We start from the raw sequence: 19,598 nt of genomic DNA on the forward strand, positions 1-19,598 counted from the left end.
CATTGTCCTTTACTAGCTTGTTATTTCTTGATTGAGCTTATTTCCTGATAAGCAATCTGAATCTTTTTTTCCTAGTGTAGGTTGGTACTTGCGGAATTTTACCAGGAAGCATTGTATTTACCCTTATTTATAAATAAGATTTCAAGTACGGTTACTTAATTAAGATTACCAGCACTTGTGAAGGCAAGAATATTGGTGTGTTAGTAAAGAGAACAGGACACATTAAGTGGCTAGGACCTCAACAGACTTTGGTGAATTGAAATTGTCAGTAAGATGACATTGGTATACTCCATATCTGGTTTAGTTTCTAAAAAGGATTTTGATACGAAGAGAAGATTTCTTATGCTTGTTTGAGTGAAAAAGATACCTCTTGGTAAATATTGAATGAGAAGTAACAACATTACCTTAAGCTACATCAACATTAGATTTTTTTTTTTTTTTTTTTTTTTTACTGGTTCTTGAAGTGAAAATGGTTGAATTGTTATTATGGTATGTTTTGGGTAGAGCTGTAATTACGGATGTGCTGATAGGTCTTGGAATTCAGATACCATACTAAATATTTTCCAGTGCCAAGTTTTGGTCCTCAGAAGGTGTGAAGTGAGGGATGACTCGGTATAAAAACTTACTGTCAGCAGTAACCTGAATCCAGAGCTGTAACTTCCTTGGAATCGTGGTCTTTGATATTTGAAAGTGCTGTGCATTCGAAAGTCATCCTACAAACTATTTCAGTGATATCTAATGTGTTTGAGTTTACTTTGTGATCTGCTGTAGAGGTCACAGTAACTTTCTGTTGGTGTATTCATATACCCTGCAAATCAGACTAGACTGTGATGGCCTCATGTATGCTTTTCTTTGCTTGACCAGCTAATTTACAAACACTGTCAGAAGACTATGGTAATTTAATCTAACCCGGAAAAATACTGGTCCATAAACTGTTGCATCTAGACAACATTACAGAGTGAGTAAAGGACTGCAGGAAAACACTCTTACTTTCCCTGTTGGCATTGTTTGCAGCTGCTTTAATTGTTGTGGTCATGAGCAGTTCTGTAGAGTCTTTCAGACAATATTTCTGCTTCAGCCATGTTAGGTCTGCAGATGGTAAACATTTTTAGGTTCGGAAAGTAATTTCGGAAGGTATTCAGAAATACCCACTATTTCTCTGTAAGTGATTTTCTTGGCTATGGACACATCTACAAGTTCCTGTGCAGCTGCAATTACTAAATAATGATATATGATAACTGTTTTAGTATTTATTAGTTGCTAATAATATGGCATTCTATGCTAATGTTTAGAATTCAGCTCAGAAGACTTTGGGAGACATGTATTTGAAAATAGGGCTTCTCTGGCCTCTTAATGCTTCTAGCTGATCTTGTGGGGGCCTGTCTTTGAGCTTTCTCTTGTGGCAGTGTGTGTTGCAAAATGGCTGGTGTCCCCCTCCCCCAAGCCCCAGATGCATTCTTGCAGGCAGAGACACTTTTCTCTCGGTCTGTCTGCTCTTCCACATACTCTTCGTCAGAGTCGCATAGTTAGGCTGTTTCCTCACGTGCATCTGCTTTGTTCTCACCTAGCTCTGGACATAGAGGAGTGCCACAGCTAGGAGGTAAGGGCAGGGAGTGTGACTTACCGCCTGTCTTTTTTCGAGTGATAGAGTTTAGCTTTGCAGCTAGGCCAGGCTTAGTTAGTGCAGGACTAATAGCCTGCTGCCTAATGATTTTGGTGTTGTTTTGTACCACAAGTTGAGAATTACAGTATTATTGTGGTATTGGTATATTGCTTATCACTATTGCTGAACCTTTTTTGTCCAAAAGAAAGTTTTCTAAAGCTTAGACTTTTTCAATTAGCTATACTATTCCCAAAGCAAAGTGGAATTACTAAGAATATAATCTTAAGTGACAAAACAAGAAAAAGCTCTGCCATACCTTCTTGATGTTACGTTTAGCACATACGGAGCATGGTGCTGCATGTTGCTTAAAAATGACACCTTTCCTCAGTTAAAAGTGGCTTGCATCATAGAATCATTGAATTGTTTAGGTTGGAAAAGACCTTTAAGATCATCAAGTCCAACCGTTAACCTAGCACTGCCAAGTCCACCACTAAACCACGTCCCTAAGCACCATATCTACACGTCTTTTAAATACCTCCAGGGATGGTGACTGATCCAGTGCAAGTGCCTCAAGTCCCTTTCCTTTTCTGCATCTTAATATATGCATCACTGTCCTGACATTCAAAGTCTTGAGTTTTGTGTGGATGCAGATTGAAGAAGTTCTGTGGAAGAGAGTTCCATTTTGGGTTATTTTGTAGCAGCATCCCTGCCATAAAATCAACACTTATCAAGGTTATACTAATAATTTGTATCCTTGTTGAGAATTCACAATCTTCAAATATAATTATGCTTTCAATTTGTGATTTGTCACAGTCTGTGAGACCTTTTAATTTAGAAATGCTGTACTACAGGTAAAAGTGTTTTGAGGTAGACTATAAATTTTATTACTAGAAAAAAGTACATACATGTATTTAGACATATATTCATTTTATATATTTTGTACTTACTGACTATACCGACTTCATCTTACAAAACTATGTTCTAGGTATTTTAGAATTCCAAATTCTTCTACAAGTGATTTAGTGATTTTTATATCTCGCATTTTGTGTGTTGAGACACTTTATTCATTTTTTTCAGAAGATGCTTCTGCAACCTAGGTATTGTTAAAATACCAAGTTGAACTTACGAAATCACAGTCACTTAAGAACTGTGCCCTCTCTGTCCCAAGTATTAATAGCTATGTTTACAGGATTGAAACCCTCTAAGTTTAGAGGAAGACCGGCTTGAGCTCTGAGTTCTGTTTGTGGGTTTAAAATGAGGAAAACAATCCTCATGCATAGGTGAAGTGTTGTACCTTCTCCAATTGCTACTTCGGCTTTCGTAATTTTGAAATTATTAACAAATCTTACTTCTTGTTTTCAGATCCCTCAGGGAAGGACTTACTGAAGGACACTGTTTAAATGTGTGACATTACTGCAGGAAGATCACAGCAGGATAATCATCTTGCTTTGCACCTTGTTTTCCGAAGGGTAAGTTTGGGCTTTAGGTCTTCATAATCTTGTGTTTAAGGGGGGAGGTGGGTGAGTAAGTGAACAAGATGTTACACTTTATTTTCTTTATAACTACGTTTGGAAATCTAAAAGCCTGTAGAGACAAGGTCCTATGGTGTGACTGTAGAAGGTCAGAGATTCTTCCTGCAGTGATGTCATACGCTTTGTGTCTTCTATAGTTCTTCAGAATATTTCTCTCTAAACATAGAAACGCTCTATTATTTTCAATTAGAAGACTGAAATTAGTTGGGGAAATCAAACAACCCCTCCTTTGAATCTGTAACAAAGACGAAGGCAGAGGGACGATGAATTGGACTGTTTTCAATTTATTATAACAGAATTAGGCAGATTGAAGTAAGATAACTGAACTAACTTACCATGAATTTCCAGTGTGTATATTTTAAAACTGTACAAAACTATAAAGTACCTTTAAATTAGTGGTATACTGAAAAGAAAAATCTTCCATTTGGGGAGCAATTTAATAATGATTACATATTAAATGTGAAGCTATTATGATGTCAGGTTTTTACCAGGTTTATTACTAAATTAACATAGATTTCATTCTTTGACTTTGCTTTGTACAATCAGTGCAGAGTAGAAACTGTATTAAAAAAAAAAAAAAAGAAAACCACACTGGTTTTAAATATCTTTAGTGATTCAACTCCCACTATGGTGAAAATCTTCCATGTCAGAAATTCTGTGAGACTGTGTTTGTTTTCACTTTCAGTGTCCCACTTCACCTTACTCTTTGTATGTACTCACTTAAAAATGTAGCGATTTGACAAAACGTTTATTGCTGGAGGAGGAAGAACCTGTGCTAAGTGAGGATGCAGAGTATCTGAAAGTATTGATTGTTTCTTATAAACTAGTTGCAAATTGACAGCGTCTTCCTGATTAAATGAAATAATCCCGTGGATGAAGATTTTTGTGTTCTAGTTTAGTCCACGACAAATCTGTATTGTGCTGTGGTAAACAGGAAACATTTTATAGTGGAAGTGCTGACTAAACTTCTCATTCTAATAGTTTGAATGACGCTACTATGATAAGCTTTGCTTTAGAAAGAAAACACTGGGTTTATTTGTAATAATATAAACACTGCTTGTGAAGGATTTACTTTTGCTAAGTATTTTTATTCCCAGAGCCATTTTCTGTTAGCTCTAAATTCTGTGTTTTAAGAATATAAAAAACACAGTGGAAACAGTAAAAAGCAGAATTTAAAATATGGGTTCTCTTTCTAAATGTGTCTTTGAGTAAGCTGATTTAAACAACAAAAGAAAAATCATTCCTAAAACACAGCATAAAAGTTTCAGTTCTTGCAACGTAAAAACTCTCAAGTATAAAAATTAGACCGAGTTTACTTTCCTCTTCATTTTGTAATGAAATTGATACTTCGTTATAAAATGATACTTGACTGTGATTTCTGTAACTGAAAGCTGGTTTTATATATGTGGTTTATTTTATATTTTGGTCAATGAATTTCATTACAAATACTGTTACATAAGCACTATGTTTCTGATCAGAATGTCAGTTTTCTATTACTAGGTGTTAGTAAGTTGGAAAGCTCTGTTGGCCAGGCATTGATTCTATACAAGATATTAAAAGTTTTCAATATTTTTATCTTCTATTGCAACTTTTAGTGACACAAATACTTCTTTTACTGCTGCATGTCTTCAAACTCAGATATGTTTTAGCAGTCTTGAAGTAGTTTTACAAGTATTAAAGCAGATTTTGAAAGCTTTTTGGGTGACAGATCCTACATGTTTTTTGGGTTTTTTTAAAGCTAAAGGAAGGTACTACAGTATCATTCTCAACAAATTGTTGCTAAGAATGACAAAATACATAACAAATAAAACTGAGATACTGAGACTAAAATTTCAGTATTGATGCTCGTTATACTTTTTCCTTCATGTAAAGGCTATTTACCGGTTTGTTTACATATATTTATGTTGTTATTTTGTACTCCACAAATGTAAAACCAAATATGTTAAGTACAGTAGTGTGTACCTTTCATTTATAGTGCCATGTGATAGCTTTCTTTTTACCAAGAAAATGAGAAAAGTATTTTTATCAAAATATTTTCACAAAATTATAGAATGGTGTAGGAGGTACTTCTGGAGGTCGTCTTGTCCAGCCTCCCTGCTCAAGCAGGGTCACGTAGAACAGGTTGCCCAGGACCACGTCCAGGCGACTTTTGAATATCTCCCGTGGGGAGCCTTCACAACCTCTCTGGGCAACCTGTGCCAGTGCTCAGACACCCTCCCGATAAAAAAGTGTTTCCTGGTGTTCATATGGCACCTCCTGTGTTTCAGTTTGTGCCTGTCGCTTCTTGCCCTGTCACTGGATGCCACTGGAAAGAGTCTGGCTCTGCTGCCTTTGCACCTTTCTTCCAAATATTTGTACAGATGGATGAGATCCCCCCTGAGCCTTCTCTTCTCCAGACTAAACAGTCCCAGCTCTCCCAGCCTTTCCTTATATGAGAGATGCTTTGGTCCCTTCATCAGCTTAGCGGCCCTTTGCTGGACTCTCTCCAGTAGCTCCATATCTCTCTTGTAACTGGACACAGGGCATCAGGTCTGGCCTCACCAGTGCTGTGTAGAGGGGAAGGATCACCTGCTTTGACCTGCTGGCAATACTTTGTCTAATGCCACCCAGGATACTGTTAGCCTTGTTTGCTGCAAGTGCACGTTGCTGGCTCGTGTTCAGCTTGCTGTCCACTGGGATCCCCAGGTCCTTTTCTGCAAAGCTGCTTTTCAGCTGCTGGGAGCCAACTGGCTGGAAAAGTCCTGCTTCCAGTCTGCAGGTCTTTGCAGTGCATGAGGTTCCTGTCAGCACATGTCTTCAGCCTGTCAAGGTCTCCCTGAATGGCAGTGCAACACTCTGGTGTTTCAGCCACTCCTCCCAGTTTTGTCATCAGCAAAATTGCTGAGGGTACGCTCTGCCCCATCATCCAAGTCATTAATGAAGATGTTGAACAGTATTGGCCTCAGTATTGGCCCCTGGAGTACACCACTAGTTACTGGCCCCCAACTAGATTTCATGCCACTGATCACAACCTGCTGGGCCCAGTCATTCAGCCATTCAATTTTGTATGTTTTCCTCATAATGTAATTGTTTCTAAAGCAGTAAATATCTTTCCATTTGCAGTATGTATGTAAGCAAAGTCTTCTGATTAATAACTGAGAGTTAGTGGTAATTGTTATACTTGACGACAGTTTCAATAAAGCCACTGGAACCTTGTAATAGTTCTGTGGAAGTTTGAGTGTAGATATAGTAGTTTTTGTTTACAGTCATTAAAAGGTTTTGTTTTTTTCTAGAGATAGAAAGAGTGATACTACATTGTAATTTTAAAATCTCAGACATAAGTCTTATTTTTCTGTACCTAGTATCTGTATGACAATATTTGTATTTTTCTGTAGAATTCAGGTTAGAAACTTCTTAAAAGCAGTTTACTTTTAGTATACAAATCAAGTAGTTTACTTCTGCAAATAGCAGCTGAGCCACATTGCGAACTTCCTGGTTTTACAGCTTCTTATTTTGAAAGTTTCTTTACTGAAACCTAAAACCAAACCTACAAATGCACACAAAAGTAGTGTTATTCACGCAGGTAAGCATGCTATCTAGTGGAAGTATGGGTGTGAATAGAAGTATATGTATATGAATATTGGGTTGGGTTTAGAGTTCTTGTTGTATTTATTGTAGAGGAAAATGCTTTCTAGTGCCTAGTGCCCATAAGCTATGAAGGAAAACAGTAATTTGGGATTTTGGGTGTGGGTTGGTGTTTGTTTTTTTTTTAAGTGTGCTGATCACCTATCAAAATAGGTGATGAACTATTATTAAACTGTGCCTAAAAACTGTTTCTTTTTGAATTTATAATATAAATAGCATTAATGTGAATGAATTATGAGTTTAAGATCTCATTTAAAGCAGTGGTAAAATTTTCATATACACAGAAAACAGGGTGTTTGCTTGCTCACAGAGTGAGCAAGCAAAAGTGCTTTTTAAAGTCTCTTCTCTCATGAATATTAGAAAGAAAATACCTTCAATCTTTAAAATTTTTTTTCCCCTCTTTGTTTTCTTTAGGAAGATGATGCTCCTCATCCTAATTATTTGAGGTTCTCTCAATGACCAGCTAAAGCAAGAACAACTGAAACCTATTTCTGAAACCCTGGATATACAATTTAAATTTGTAGGAACCTTTCCAGAATGAAAACCACATGCAGTTACCTTGATAATTGCAAAAGGATGAGAGGAAAGTTATGATGGCAAAAAATAAAGAGCCACGTCCCCCATCTTATGCTGTTAGTGTTGTTGGACTGTCTGGAACTGAAAAGGATAAAGGTAATTGTGGAGTTGGAAAGTCGTGTTTGTGCAATAGATTTGTTCGTTCAAAAGCAGATGAATATTATCCTGAGCATACCTCTGTGCTTAGCACAATTGACTTCGGAGGAAGAGTTGTTAACAACGATCACTTTTTGTACTGGGGTGACGTAACACAAAGTGGTGAGGATGGAGTTGAGTGCAGAATTCATGTAATTGAACAGACTGAGTTCATTGATGATCAGACTTTCTTGCCTCATCGGAGTACGAATTTACAACCATATATAAAACGTGCAGCTGCCTCCAAACTGCAGTCAGCAGAAAAACTAATGTACATTTGCACAGATCAGCTAGGCTTGGAGCAAGACTTTGAGCAAAAACAAATGCCTGAAGGGAAATTAAGCATAGATGGGTTTTTATTGTGCATTGACGTAAGCCAAGGATGCAATAGGAAGTTTGATGATCAACTTAAATTTGTAAATAATCTCTATATCCAGCTCTCAAAATCTAAAAAACCCATAATAATAGCAGCAACGAAATGTGATGAATGTGTGGATCATTATCTGCGAGAGGTTCAGGCCTTTGCTTCAAATAAGAAGAACCTTGTGGTAGTGGAAACATCGGCAAGATTCAACGTCAATGTTGAGACATGTTTTACTGCACTGGTACAAATGATGGATAAAACTCGTGGTAAACCTAAAATAATCCCCTATCTGGATGCCTATAAAACTCAAAGACAGTTAGTTGTTACAGCAACAGATAAGTTCGAGAAACTTGTCCAAACTGTGAGAGACTATCATGCAACTTGGAAAACCGTTAGTAATAAACTGAAAAACCACCCTGATTATGAAGAGTACATAAATTTGGAAGGAACAAAAAAGGCCAAAAATACGTTTTCAAAACACATAGAGCAGCTTAAACAGGAACATATTAGAAAAAGAAAAGAAGAATACATTAATGCATTGCCAAGAGCCCTTAATACTCTTCTGTCAAATCTTGATGAGATTGAACACTTGAGCTGGTCAGAAGCCTTGAAGTTAATGGAGAAAAGGCCTGACTTCCAGTCCTGTTTTGTAGTGCTTGAAAAAACGCCCTGGGATGAAACTGACCATATAGATAAAGTGAATGACAGAAGGATTCCATTTGACCTTCTCACTACACTGGAGGCAGAAAAAGTTTATCAAAACCATGTGCAGCATCTTATATCTGAAAAAAGGAGGGTTGAAATGAAGGAGAAATTCAAAAAAACTCTTGAGAAAATCCAGTTCATTTCACCTGGACAGCCATGGGAAGAAGTTTTATGTTTTGTAGTGGAGGACGAAGCATTCAAATACATTACTGATGCAGATAGTAAGGAAGTATATGGTAGGCATCAGAGGGAGATTGTTGAAAAAGCCAAAGAGGAGTTTCAGGAAATGCTTTTTGAACATTCAGAGCTGTTTTATGACCTGGATCTTAATGCAACACCAAGTTCAGATAAAATGAGTGAAATTCATGCAGTTCTGAGTGAAGAACCTAGATACAAAGCTTTACAGAAACTTGCACCTGATAGAGAATCTCTTCTGCTTAAACATATAGGATTTGTTTATCACCCAACTAAAGAAACTTGTCTCAGTGGCCAAAATTGCACGGACATTAAAGTAGAGCAGTTACTTGCCAACAGTCTTCTGCAACTAGACCATGGCCGCTCAAATTTATACCACGATAGTGCCAACATTGATAAAGTCAATCTTTTCATTTTGGGAAAAGATGGCCTTGCACAAGAATTGGCAAATGAAATTCGGACACAATCCACTGATGATGAATATGCATTAGATGGAAAAATATATGAACTAGATCTTAGGCCAGTTGATGCAAAATCCCCATACCTGTTGACTCAATTGTGGACCTCAGCCTTCAAACCACACGGTTGTTTCTGTGTGTTTAACTCTATTGAATCACTGAATTTTATTGGGGAGTGCATTGCAAAAATAAGGGCTGAAGCATCTCAGATAAGGAGAGACAAGTATATGGCTAATCTTCCATTTACGTTAATACTGGCTAACCAGAGGGACAGCGTTAGCAAGAATTTACCTATTCTGAGACATCAGGGACAGCAATTGGCCAATAAATTACAATGTCCTTTTGTAGATGTGCCTGCGGGAACATATCCGCGCAAATTTAATGAGACCCAAATAAAACAAGCTCTGAGGGGAGTACTGGAAGCAGTTAAACACAATTTTGATGTTGTAAGTCCAGTTCCCACCATTAAAGATCTGTCAGAAGCTGACTTAAGAATCGTCATGTGTGCGATGTGTGGTGACCCATTTAGTGTGGATCTTATTCTTTCACCCTTCCTTGACTCTCACTCCTGTAGTGCTGCTCAGGCTGGCCAGAATAATTCTTTGATGCTTGATAAAATAATAGGTGAAAAGAGGCGTCGAATACAGATAACTATATTATCATATCATTCTTCAATTGGTGTAAGGAAAGATGAACTTGTTCATGGATATATACTGGTCTATTCTGCGAAGCGGAAGGCATCCATGGGAATGCTTCGGGCATTTCTTTCTGAAGTTCAGGATACGATTCCTGTCCAGTTAGTGGCTGTTACTGATAGCCAGGCAGACTTCTTTGAGAATGAAGCAATCAAAGAACTCATGACGGAAGGAGAACACATAGCAACAGAGATTACTGCTAAGTTTACAGCTTTATATTCATTATCTCAATATCATCGTCAAACTGAGGTTTTCACGTTGTTCTTCAGTGACGTATTAGAGAAGAAAAACATGATTGAAAGTTCTTATATGTCAGACAGCACAAGGGAAACTACGCATACAAGTGAAGATGTTTTTCCAAGATCTCCCAGAGGAGGTTCCCTTGACTATAATTATCCAGATTCAGAGGATGATACTGAAGGACCACCACCTTACAGTCCAATTGGTGATGATGTAAGGTTACTCCCAGCACCTAGTGACCGTTCAAAGTACCGATTGGATTTGGAAGGAAATGAGTATCCTATTCACAGTACACCACTCAATTGTCATGACCATGAACGCAACCATAAAGTGCCTCCTCCAATAAAACCGAAACCACTTGTTCCAAGAACAAATGTGAAAAAACTGGATCCTAACCTCCTGAAAACAATTGAGGCAGGTATTGGCAAAAACCCCAGGAAACAACCTTCTAGAGTGCCTGTGGCACCACCAGAAGATATAGACCAATCTGACAACTATGCTGAACCTATTGACACTATTTTCAAACATAAAGGCTTTGCAGATGATATCTACGCAGTTCCAGATGATAGTCAGAATCGTATTATTAAAGTTCGAAACTCAATTGTTATAAATACCCAAAGTGAGGAAGAAAATGGGTTTTCTGATAGAATATCCAAAAGTCATGGGGAAAGAAGGCCTTCAAAATACAAATATAAGTCTAAGACTCTGTTCAGCAAAGCGAAGTCTTATTATAGGAGAACACATTCGGATGCAAGTGATGATGAGGCTTTCACCACTTCTAAAACTAAAAGAAAAGGAAGACATCGTGGAAGTGAAGAAGACCCACTTCTTTCACCTGTTGAAACATGGAAGGGTGGCATAGATAACCCTGCTATTACATCAGATCAAGAATTGGATGATAAAAAAATGAAAAAGAAAACCCACAAAGTAAAAGAAGATAAGAAGGTAAGTCAAATGATTTAAATTTTATTTACAACTTCTGGTGCATTGTAAGAAGGGAAGAGTAAAAATATGCAAGAGTTGCACCCTATTTTGAAACAGGTGCTTTAAAATGTTGATGTAGCATTGTTTGATTTTTGTCCAAGTTTCTACTTAACTTGCTGAGAACTAGCAAACCTGAGGGAATGAGATGGTTTGTCTACTTAATCAGCTGTTCAATACATTTCAGTTCTTTTCACCTGTATGTACATGTGCAGTCTCCCTTCCATATGAGTAAGTGAAGGCGGAATTTGGTTCACAGATCCTTCTTTGTTAATCATAACATCTTTTTTTTTTTTTTAACAACAAAAAAAAAAAACCCAAACCCAAAAAACCTGCTTTATAAGTTCTTGGGTAGAACTGGTTCTTTCAGTTCTTGCAGCTCTGGCTGTTGGAATTAAGTTCAGGGCTGGTGAATGAAAGGGGTGGTTTCTTGTTCAATTCTCAGTTGTTTGCCTGGAACTCTAAAACGAGCATGAAAAGGAAACTTTGTATAGTGGTTTTACTGACTGCTGCATTTTCCTGGTGCGGGCAAGCAAATAATCAAATTGAAAGCTGTGCTACCTGTACAATTCTCTAATCAAACAAAATAAAGGGAACAAAATGCCTGCCCAGTGTGAGTTTCTAAATAATAATGTGATATTCTGCTTGGAAAATGTCCACCTTTTATTTTGATCTTTATGCTTGATAGTTATTTTTTGACTTACTGTCTTAAAAATTATTATATCAAGGTAGTGTTGTGGTATAGGTACTGGATGTATACTATTTATAGTTTAGATTTTAATTTTAGGCTAGCAATCATTGTCTTGCATATAGTTTTTGTTTAATGTTAAATCAGGAGTGTACCTGGTCAGTTAGATACTTTCTTTCTTGTCTCAAAATAAGTCAACCTTCGTAATGTTGTCTTTTGTAGCATTTTAAAAATGTCCCTTTTAGCTTAAATCTGATAGTACTTGAATAGCATTTAGAAATAAGTTTTGTTCCACTACACCATAGTTAAATTTTACTAATAGATTAAATTCTGAATTGCATTTCCTAGTATGCAGCTGTAATTTGAATTACACATGACTGATTTAAAGGGCACTAAATTTTCTTAAGGCTTACTCATAAGCATAGATAATGATGTCTTGTGGGTATAAAATCATACGGTTAAAAATGCTTTGAAGTTACTCTTTTTGGGAAACTTAAATGTTTTTAAAAAGAATAATTTATATACTTTTGACTGAAACAATCTTGCTACATAGAAATTGAAATATAATATTCATAATCTTCCTACTGTCTCAGCTGTGTTGAGTTGACAGAAAACTCCTCCAAGTTGGATATTTATGTTTAAACTGTGTAGACCCAGTATAGTGGGATCTTATCTTCCTGGCATTGTTTCAGGAAACCCCCTGATATCTTTACCAAAGCCTCTACTTTTGGCTTTGGCCTGTTAAGAGGCAGCCTGAGTCAATAGTTTCAGGCTGTTTTAAATTTTTGTAGTGGTTAAGGCTCTTGAAGAGTACAAGAGTTGTTTCAAGTTTTCTTTAATGTACCTCTTGGTTTTGTTGGGTGGGGTTTTTTTGGTGGTTTTTTTTTTTTTACTTGCAAGTTGTGGTCCAGGGCTGATACTTTCAAATTAGTCACAGGAAAACTTTTAATAGTAGAAGTAAAAATTATTGTAATGACAGAGAAAGCAAATTTAACTTGATATCTAAAATGTTTGCAAGCATTCAAAATATCTAAGAATGTTGAGTGCTTAGTGCTTTTGATAAGTAGTGACTTCTATGTGCGTTGACTTGCATTATGTTGAAGTGAGAGTAGTTCCAGTTCATGTGATGAGTCATTCTAGTTTGTAATATACTCTTTTGGTTTTCTTAACTGTTGACTTTTTTTTGCAAGAGAGAGGCAGTTTTATTAGTTTTGGAACTTAATTCACCATGTTTTCCTGTGTTGTTTTAGATGAGCAGCTAGCAGTCTGTAATCACAAAAACTCAAAAAAGATTCAAATGATATTTTCCTTGCTGAGTGTTATTTAGTCCATGTGAGGGATATTAGTGCACCACTATTTACAGATTGCTTGCTGTTTTTGTTTTTTTTTTAATAATTTTGACCCCTTGAATGTGAAAGGGGTGAATAAAACTTTTGTATTCCTCTCTGAGTATTTCTTAAAGCTCTTATTGATACTTCTTCTAAATTGTTCAGCTGTATGTAAAGGGAACATAAGATACATGTGTAACTATTCTTGCTATAATTATAGTGACTCTGAGATACAGAAATCTTATGAACAAAATGAATTTGTTTGGAAAAACACAACCTTTGAAGTCTGAGGTCCTCATTGTCTCTGTCAAAGATTACAACTTGGTCTTTTTTTTTAAATTCTTTTTTTTTTTTTTTTAAATCAGCTTTGTAGCATGCTGTTGCTTTTTAAATAGCCCAGATAGGATGTAACATTCTTGATACTCCTTTCATCTTTGTTGGCTTGAGGAGTTTGAGATGTAGTGTTTCTGGGTGGGTTTCTTGTATGGTATTGCTGAAAGCTCCTATGCAGAGTCATTTGTGTTTTTGCACTTCAGTTTTCAGTTATGCAAAGCAGGTTTCATGTAGAGACAGAATTTGCCTATGCAGATTTTTACATTTAGAATTTTTTTAAAAACTGCGTTGGGGGGCATTGGTTTGTTTTGGGTTTTTTGGGTTTGGCTTTTTTTTCCCCTCATTTATGGCAATTACTTTAAAGTTAAACACAGTGAAAGTTTCTTAAAGTGCTATTTACTTTCCTCTTGGAGGTTCTGGAAAATGTTTTAAAGACAGGCCCAGAGTAAGAAAACATTTAAGGATAATGTGTTTCAAGAAAGAGACATGACCTTGCCTGAAGGATGCTCATTCTATCCTGATGCTTTCAGACCCCGGTCTCCCAACTTACAATATGAATTCATATAAAGGTATGGGCAGTAGGACAGATATAGGGAGGCGGGGGATGGGTGTAGAGCGATCATAGGATTCAAGTAAAAAATTGATGGGAAGGAGGGAGTGAGTTTTGGCAAACAATAGAATAGGAAAAACAACAGTTCCTTTTTACAACACTGAAATTAACAGCCGTAGTTTGACTGATCTGCTAATGCATATGTACCAAACTCTTTAAAATCTATCGTGAACACATGTTATTAAAGGCAGAAGTAAATACTCAGAATTGTTATACTTGTTGCTATTCAGAAGCATAAATTAAAATGTTTTACTGTGGAAAGTATAGCAATGACAAATCTGTGGCGAGCAGTTACTTGCAAGGTCTTCTAACATTGCTTACTACCAAAGGAAATTAAACAATTTGAAACCCAGACCAGTTAAGTAAGCGTGCTTTGGTCGGAATTATTTGCCCATTGCTGTCCATAATAGTGTGTTTGTGTTCTCAGATCTTGTTTCTATATACTGGTAGTCAGAACTGGAATAACCATCCTTGAGCACTGTTTTCAATTATCACAGAAATAATTCCTCTGAAAACTTTTATCCCCTCATTCTCACTATTTTGTAAAACTCCTCCAGAACTTCTGTGTCCTCTGTATTGGTGAGGAATCTTCTTGCAATTTCCAGTTTTCACCTTTCCTTGTGGTAACCTTTCTCCTGAAATGTTGTTTCCTTTTGTGGTGTCTGTCACCTCCAAACAGGTGAACAGAATATGGCTGCTTCTTGACCTGAGTTTTAGAAGATTAAAAAAGGTTTTGTAATTCCCTCTGAACTTATGTTTTTGAGTGAGGATGACTGAAACTGTGTATGCTATTGCAAATAATGTCATAGCAGTGCATCATGTAATCTTAATGTTTGTTGATCTGTACTAGAAATTACTACCTGACACAACTGTGTGATTGCACCCAACTTCTTATTAGCTGCAGTTATTGTCACTTTAGGAACCTTTGGCCTATTCTTGTCCTTGGTAATTTCCAGCTAATGACTTCCTACCGTATAGTACAAGTGGTTTATAGTACATGCACATTATAGTACATACACACACGTATAGTACACATGCATAGTACATGTACATTATAGTACATGCACATTCCAGTGCATGATTTTTCCATTAGTCTATGACTTTGTCCTTTTTGTTGTTGAGTATCATCCTGTTTCTGTTACTCCACTTGTCACAATAGTTTCCTATATGCCACCATCGAATACCTTACTAAAGTCCAGATTGGTAAAACCAACTGATCATTGTAGTTTCTTTGCCTTTAGAAAAGAATACGTGTTTTCAATGGAGAAGGATGAATCAGTCTAGCATGGTCTAACTTGTGATACACCCACCTTTATCCTATTTTATGTTATTACCATGTTTCTAAATGTTCTGAAAAAATTATTGTATGGCATTGCATGTGCTGTTAACAAGTGGACTGTTAAACTTTTTCTGGTAGGGAAGTATATGAAGAAAAGTGGAGAGAAGGAGAAAAAAGAAAGCGGACTGGCTTCAGAGTCATAGGACTATTTAGCCAAGTTGGCGTGGAGTTGTGTGCGCACACTGTGCTTGAAAGCTTCAAGTGCATGTTGTATGCCAATATTTGTTAAGCTATGATGTGCCTTTTTTTTCCCAATGGAACTTTTTTTGTAAAAGTTTCTGTTATGAAAAAGCACCTCATCCTTTCTGCTGTTACTATGCAAACTATCTCTCAGATTAAGTGCATTTTCCACAGTAAACTCTCTCCTATGTCAACATGCTTTCTATGTTTGATTATTTCTTTCCTTACCAGTGTTTACAAACTTGGAGGAACTAGGCACAGTGTTCATAGGCAACTTTACCTCAGCTGCTTCCACTTTGCCAAGTTAGGCCTCTCCAGCTGAGATGTGTGCTCATTCATCTCCGTGTCTTTTTTTCAAAAATTGCAAGTGGGAACTACAAGTAGATACTTATCTCTATTAGAATCTTTAACACTGTAATACTAAGGTCTAGTGTAGAATACTATTGTGTGTTCGTACACACCAGTCTCTTTAAAAGCAGCAGCCTTGCAGGCCATGTAATAAATTAATTTTGTCTTCAGTTCAACTTGATGAGTTTGGAGATACGGAGCAACAGAGAGAAAATGCAGAGAATTTCAGGATGTGAAAGGGCAGTGAACATTCCTGGATGATAAGGATTTTGCTGGATGAAGCCTTCTTACATCTCAGACAGGAGGAACCTCTTCATGTGTGTGCAGTAACCCTAAAGCTGCAACTGTCATGCAGTTTATGCATTGATATGAGGCCCAAACCACAGTGCTCCGTGGCTTTTCATTGTTCTCATGATAGTCTTCTCATGTGTAAACAAGCTTGATAGAAATATTTTTAAAATTATTTATCAATTATTACTGTTTTATCTATTATTATTATTACTACATTAAATAATTGCAAGTTATTTGTGACCCTTGTCTTAATTTAGTAATTCCCTGTACAGCAGGAAGCCTGCCTGATCTGGAAACCTGTAGCTATTCCATATAGTTACAATTAATACCCTTATTATTTAGCTTTACAATGGAATTGATGAATATTAAAAATTTACCCATCTAATTTAGAGCTCTTATCTTTGTGAACACTTTGAGATACGTTGAGTGTCTAATTTAGGCTGTATTTTTTGCCCCTCCTATAAAGTATAGTTGTTTTACTTTTTATCCTCCCCAGCATATCAAGAACAGCAAATGTCCTGAATAAATTTCTGCAAAGGGAAAGGCAGAGCTTCATCTTGAAATAAATTCTGCAGGATTCTTGCCTTGTTACGGAAGAATTATTTTGTTAATACATTTGTAAAAGTAGGAATAAGATTAGTATGAGTATCTTTCTTTTTTTTGTATGGAAGAAATTTTAAGTACTTCTGAAAACAAATCCTATCTACAGAGATCTTGTAAACAATATAGTAAATTGACTGACCAGTGACAATTCTTTGACATGCCATTTTTAAAAATTATTAAATCTGAAAAAGTTTCGCTAAATTTGTTATTTGACCAATAGTTTCATTATTCAAGGTCTGATTTTCTTTTTTTTTTTTTTTTTTTGGTGACTGGAGTTTCCAGCTGTGTTGTGAAATTAAATCTGAAAAACAGCGCTATAAAACTTTATGCCTGGTAACCTTGTTTGCAAACAACATTTGTTGCTTCCAAAGAAGATTGTGAATTATGTTCTTTTCATTTTCCTTTACACCAAGATGATTGTAAGATGCCTTTTAAATTAAATTAATCTGAAAACTTGTCTGTATTTCAGCAAGAAAAATCCACTAGCACCTAGACGAATTCTCACATATCTTACTCTGACTTGTTTTAGAACACAGTATAAGTAGTGCAGGTTTGACATCTATTTTCCTATGTTTAAACTTGTTTGCTCTCATTATAATTTCAAAACTATATGAAATTTTATGTTGAAACTGTTTACTGAAATAGTGTCAGGAACTGTATAACCCATGTGTGTTGATCTCAGTTTTAATAAGACTATGGTAAACATGTGACAAGCGGGAGATCAGCTTACATTTTTGTTCAGCTGTTCTTGTGTAAATTCAATGGTTGACTTAGCAAAGCACTGTCTACTTCAGACTGGAATGTGCAGTGATTTTTCTTTTTTTTTTTTCCCCCCTGAGTATAGGAAATATCAAAATCTGTAGTTTCAGTTTTCATCTGTTCAAATTTAGCACTCTTAAAATGCATATTTGGAGCCATATGCCTTCTTGAGCCTCTGTAGTTTAAAACTTAGTGTAACAAGCTGGAACTCTAAAAATGGCAGAAGGCATGAGGGGAAGAAAGAGCTTGTTAGGGACCGTCATCTGCATTATTTATATATCCTATAGTTTCTGACAAGCTAGCCATGAATTGGAGATTACAAATACTTTGTTAAGCCTATAAAATGAATGCTGTTCATGGTACGTGGTTTTATGAAGTATTTTAATAGTCCTGAAAATATTGACTTTGCCCTCTGTGACCCTAGGGCTGACTGCAAATGAAGCAAGCAGAAAATTTCCTTTGTATTAAAAGTAGTAATAAAGTGTGTGGGAGGTAGAGAAGTGGCTGAATTTCCCCTTTGATAAATAAATTATGATGGTAGTTCTGGTGGGATGGAAGTGAGAGGGGGAAAAAAGAAGGGGAGCCCCTCTTGAACAGGGAGGACTTGCTAGAGTAAGCCACCCATCCATAAAGGGGTTTGATAGATAGGTTTGGGCAGTTTTTTCGTTTTCTAAGTTAATTTTAAAAGGTTGTATTTAAGTGCATTGTACTCTCAAGACTCGCAGCTGGCTGAAGTCTCAGCCTAGTTTCTCTCTAGAAGATGAGTGCTGCTTAGCTGGTTCCCTGTTACCTACAGTCAAGAGGGTTAATCTTGAGTATACTTTAAATCTACATTTTCATGGTTTTATGTGTTTTATAATAATATTTCTAGTTTTGAAATCAAGAATTGGATACTGTGCCGTGCTAGAATAAATGTTTTCATGTTTACCTTGTCTTTTATTAGGACTTCTTCAGCTAATTTTTGCAACACGTTTCAGTGATTAAACTACTGTAATTAAAGCAATATTTCAGGTAAATGCTTTTGGTATCAGCAATGCAAGGCAAGTTTGGGATTCTCAGAGTTAAAATGCTTTCCTGCCAAAATATTTAAGGATGAGCTGGAGGTTTGGCATTAACCTCTGTTAGGGTATGAAGAGAAGTTGTCTTTGGCAAGAAGCAAGTGGTGAAACCCATGCTGGAAAGCTCAACATTAGTGTAGCAACCAATTTTTAAAAAAACATATTTATATGAAAACTAAGGATTTCAGCTTTATGGTGTTAGGCTTGTGTTTTAATTACTAACATAAAACAGTGGTATGTGAAACAATGAGCTTTTTGCTAGGATTAGCTAACAAAACTTTTGTGCTGGTTCTTGTCTTCTCTAACTTGGTGCCTATTAGACCTTTTATTATGATGTAGAAGCAGCATAGGAAATTGTCTTTGACTGTGCCTAGATGAGTGCTCACTGTATGCAGTATTAGGTGACTGCCATATCGTGGGGACTAGGTGTATTGGGCAGAACAGTTGAACTAAAAATACCTGTGGCAAAATCATATCTCTCTGCCAAAATCTAGGAATTTAGAAATTATTCACCTTTTTCAGGTGCTGTTTAACTAAATTAATAATTTAATGTTTAACAGTGTTTTTGTTTAAATATTGTTTCATTAGAGAACTTTAAAAAGTTAATTTTACACAGAAAAAATTACGATACTCATCATCTTGACTAGCAGATTTAAAAGTTCCCTGCTATGATTGATGGATCAGAAAAGCTGCTATTTTCTCAGAGTGGGGAACAGGGATTAAAAAAAAGCTTTCACTAACACTTATTTTTGTTAGAAATAAGACCTGTGTTTTTTTCCTGAAGTCAGTTAATCTTTTGACAAAGATCAGGTCTTTTGCACAGTAACATGCCTTTTCGTTCAGAACGAGGTCTCCGCTTAAGAAGTCTAGACGTGCAACTTAAGGAGTATGGAAGTCTCAAATCAGGAAATAACATGGTATTTTTTTAATACCTTAAAGTTTTGTTGTTAATT

General features: G+C 36.3%; 1 protein-coding gene across 1 annotated transcript in view; it reads left to right on the top strand.

The window, feature by feature from the left end:
* The window catches only part of ARHGAP5 (Rho GTPase activating protein 5), a 55,962-nt gene that overhangs the window by 4,882 nt on the left and 31,482 nt on the right, over window positions 1-19,598 (top strand). Inside the window, exons 2-3 of the mRNA XM_076345004.1 lie at window positions 2,966-3,072; window positions 7,174-11,072. Of these exons, the coding sequence (XP_076201119.1) occupies window positions 7,350-11,072 (3,723 nt within the window). The 5' untranslated portion in view covers window positions 2,966-3,072; window positions 7,174-7,349. The remainder of the gene's footprint in view (window positions 1-2,965; window positions 3,073-7,173; window positions 11,073-19,598) is intronic.

Source organism: Aptenodytes patagonicus, chromosome 7, assembly GCF_965638725.1.
Source record: "Aptenodytes patagonicus chromosome 7, bAptPat1.pri.cur, whole genome shotgun sequence".
NCBI classification, from domain to species: domain Eukaryota; kingdom Metazoa; phylum Chordata; class Aves; order Sphenisciformes; family Spheniscidae; genus Aptenodytes; species Aptenodytes patagonicus.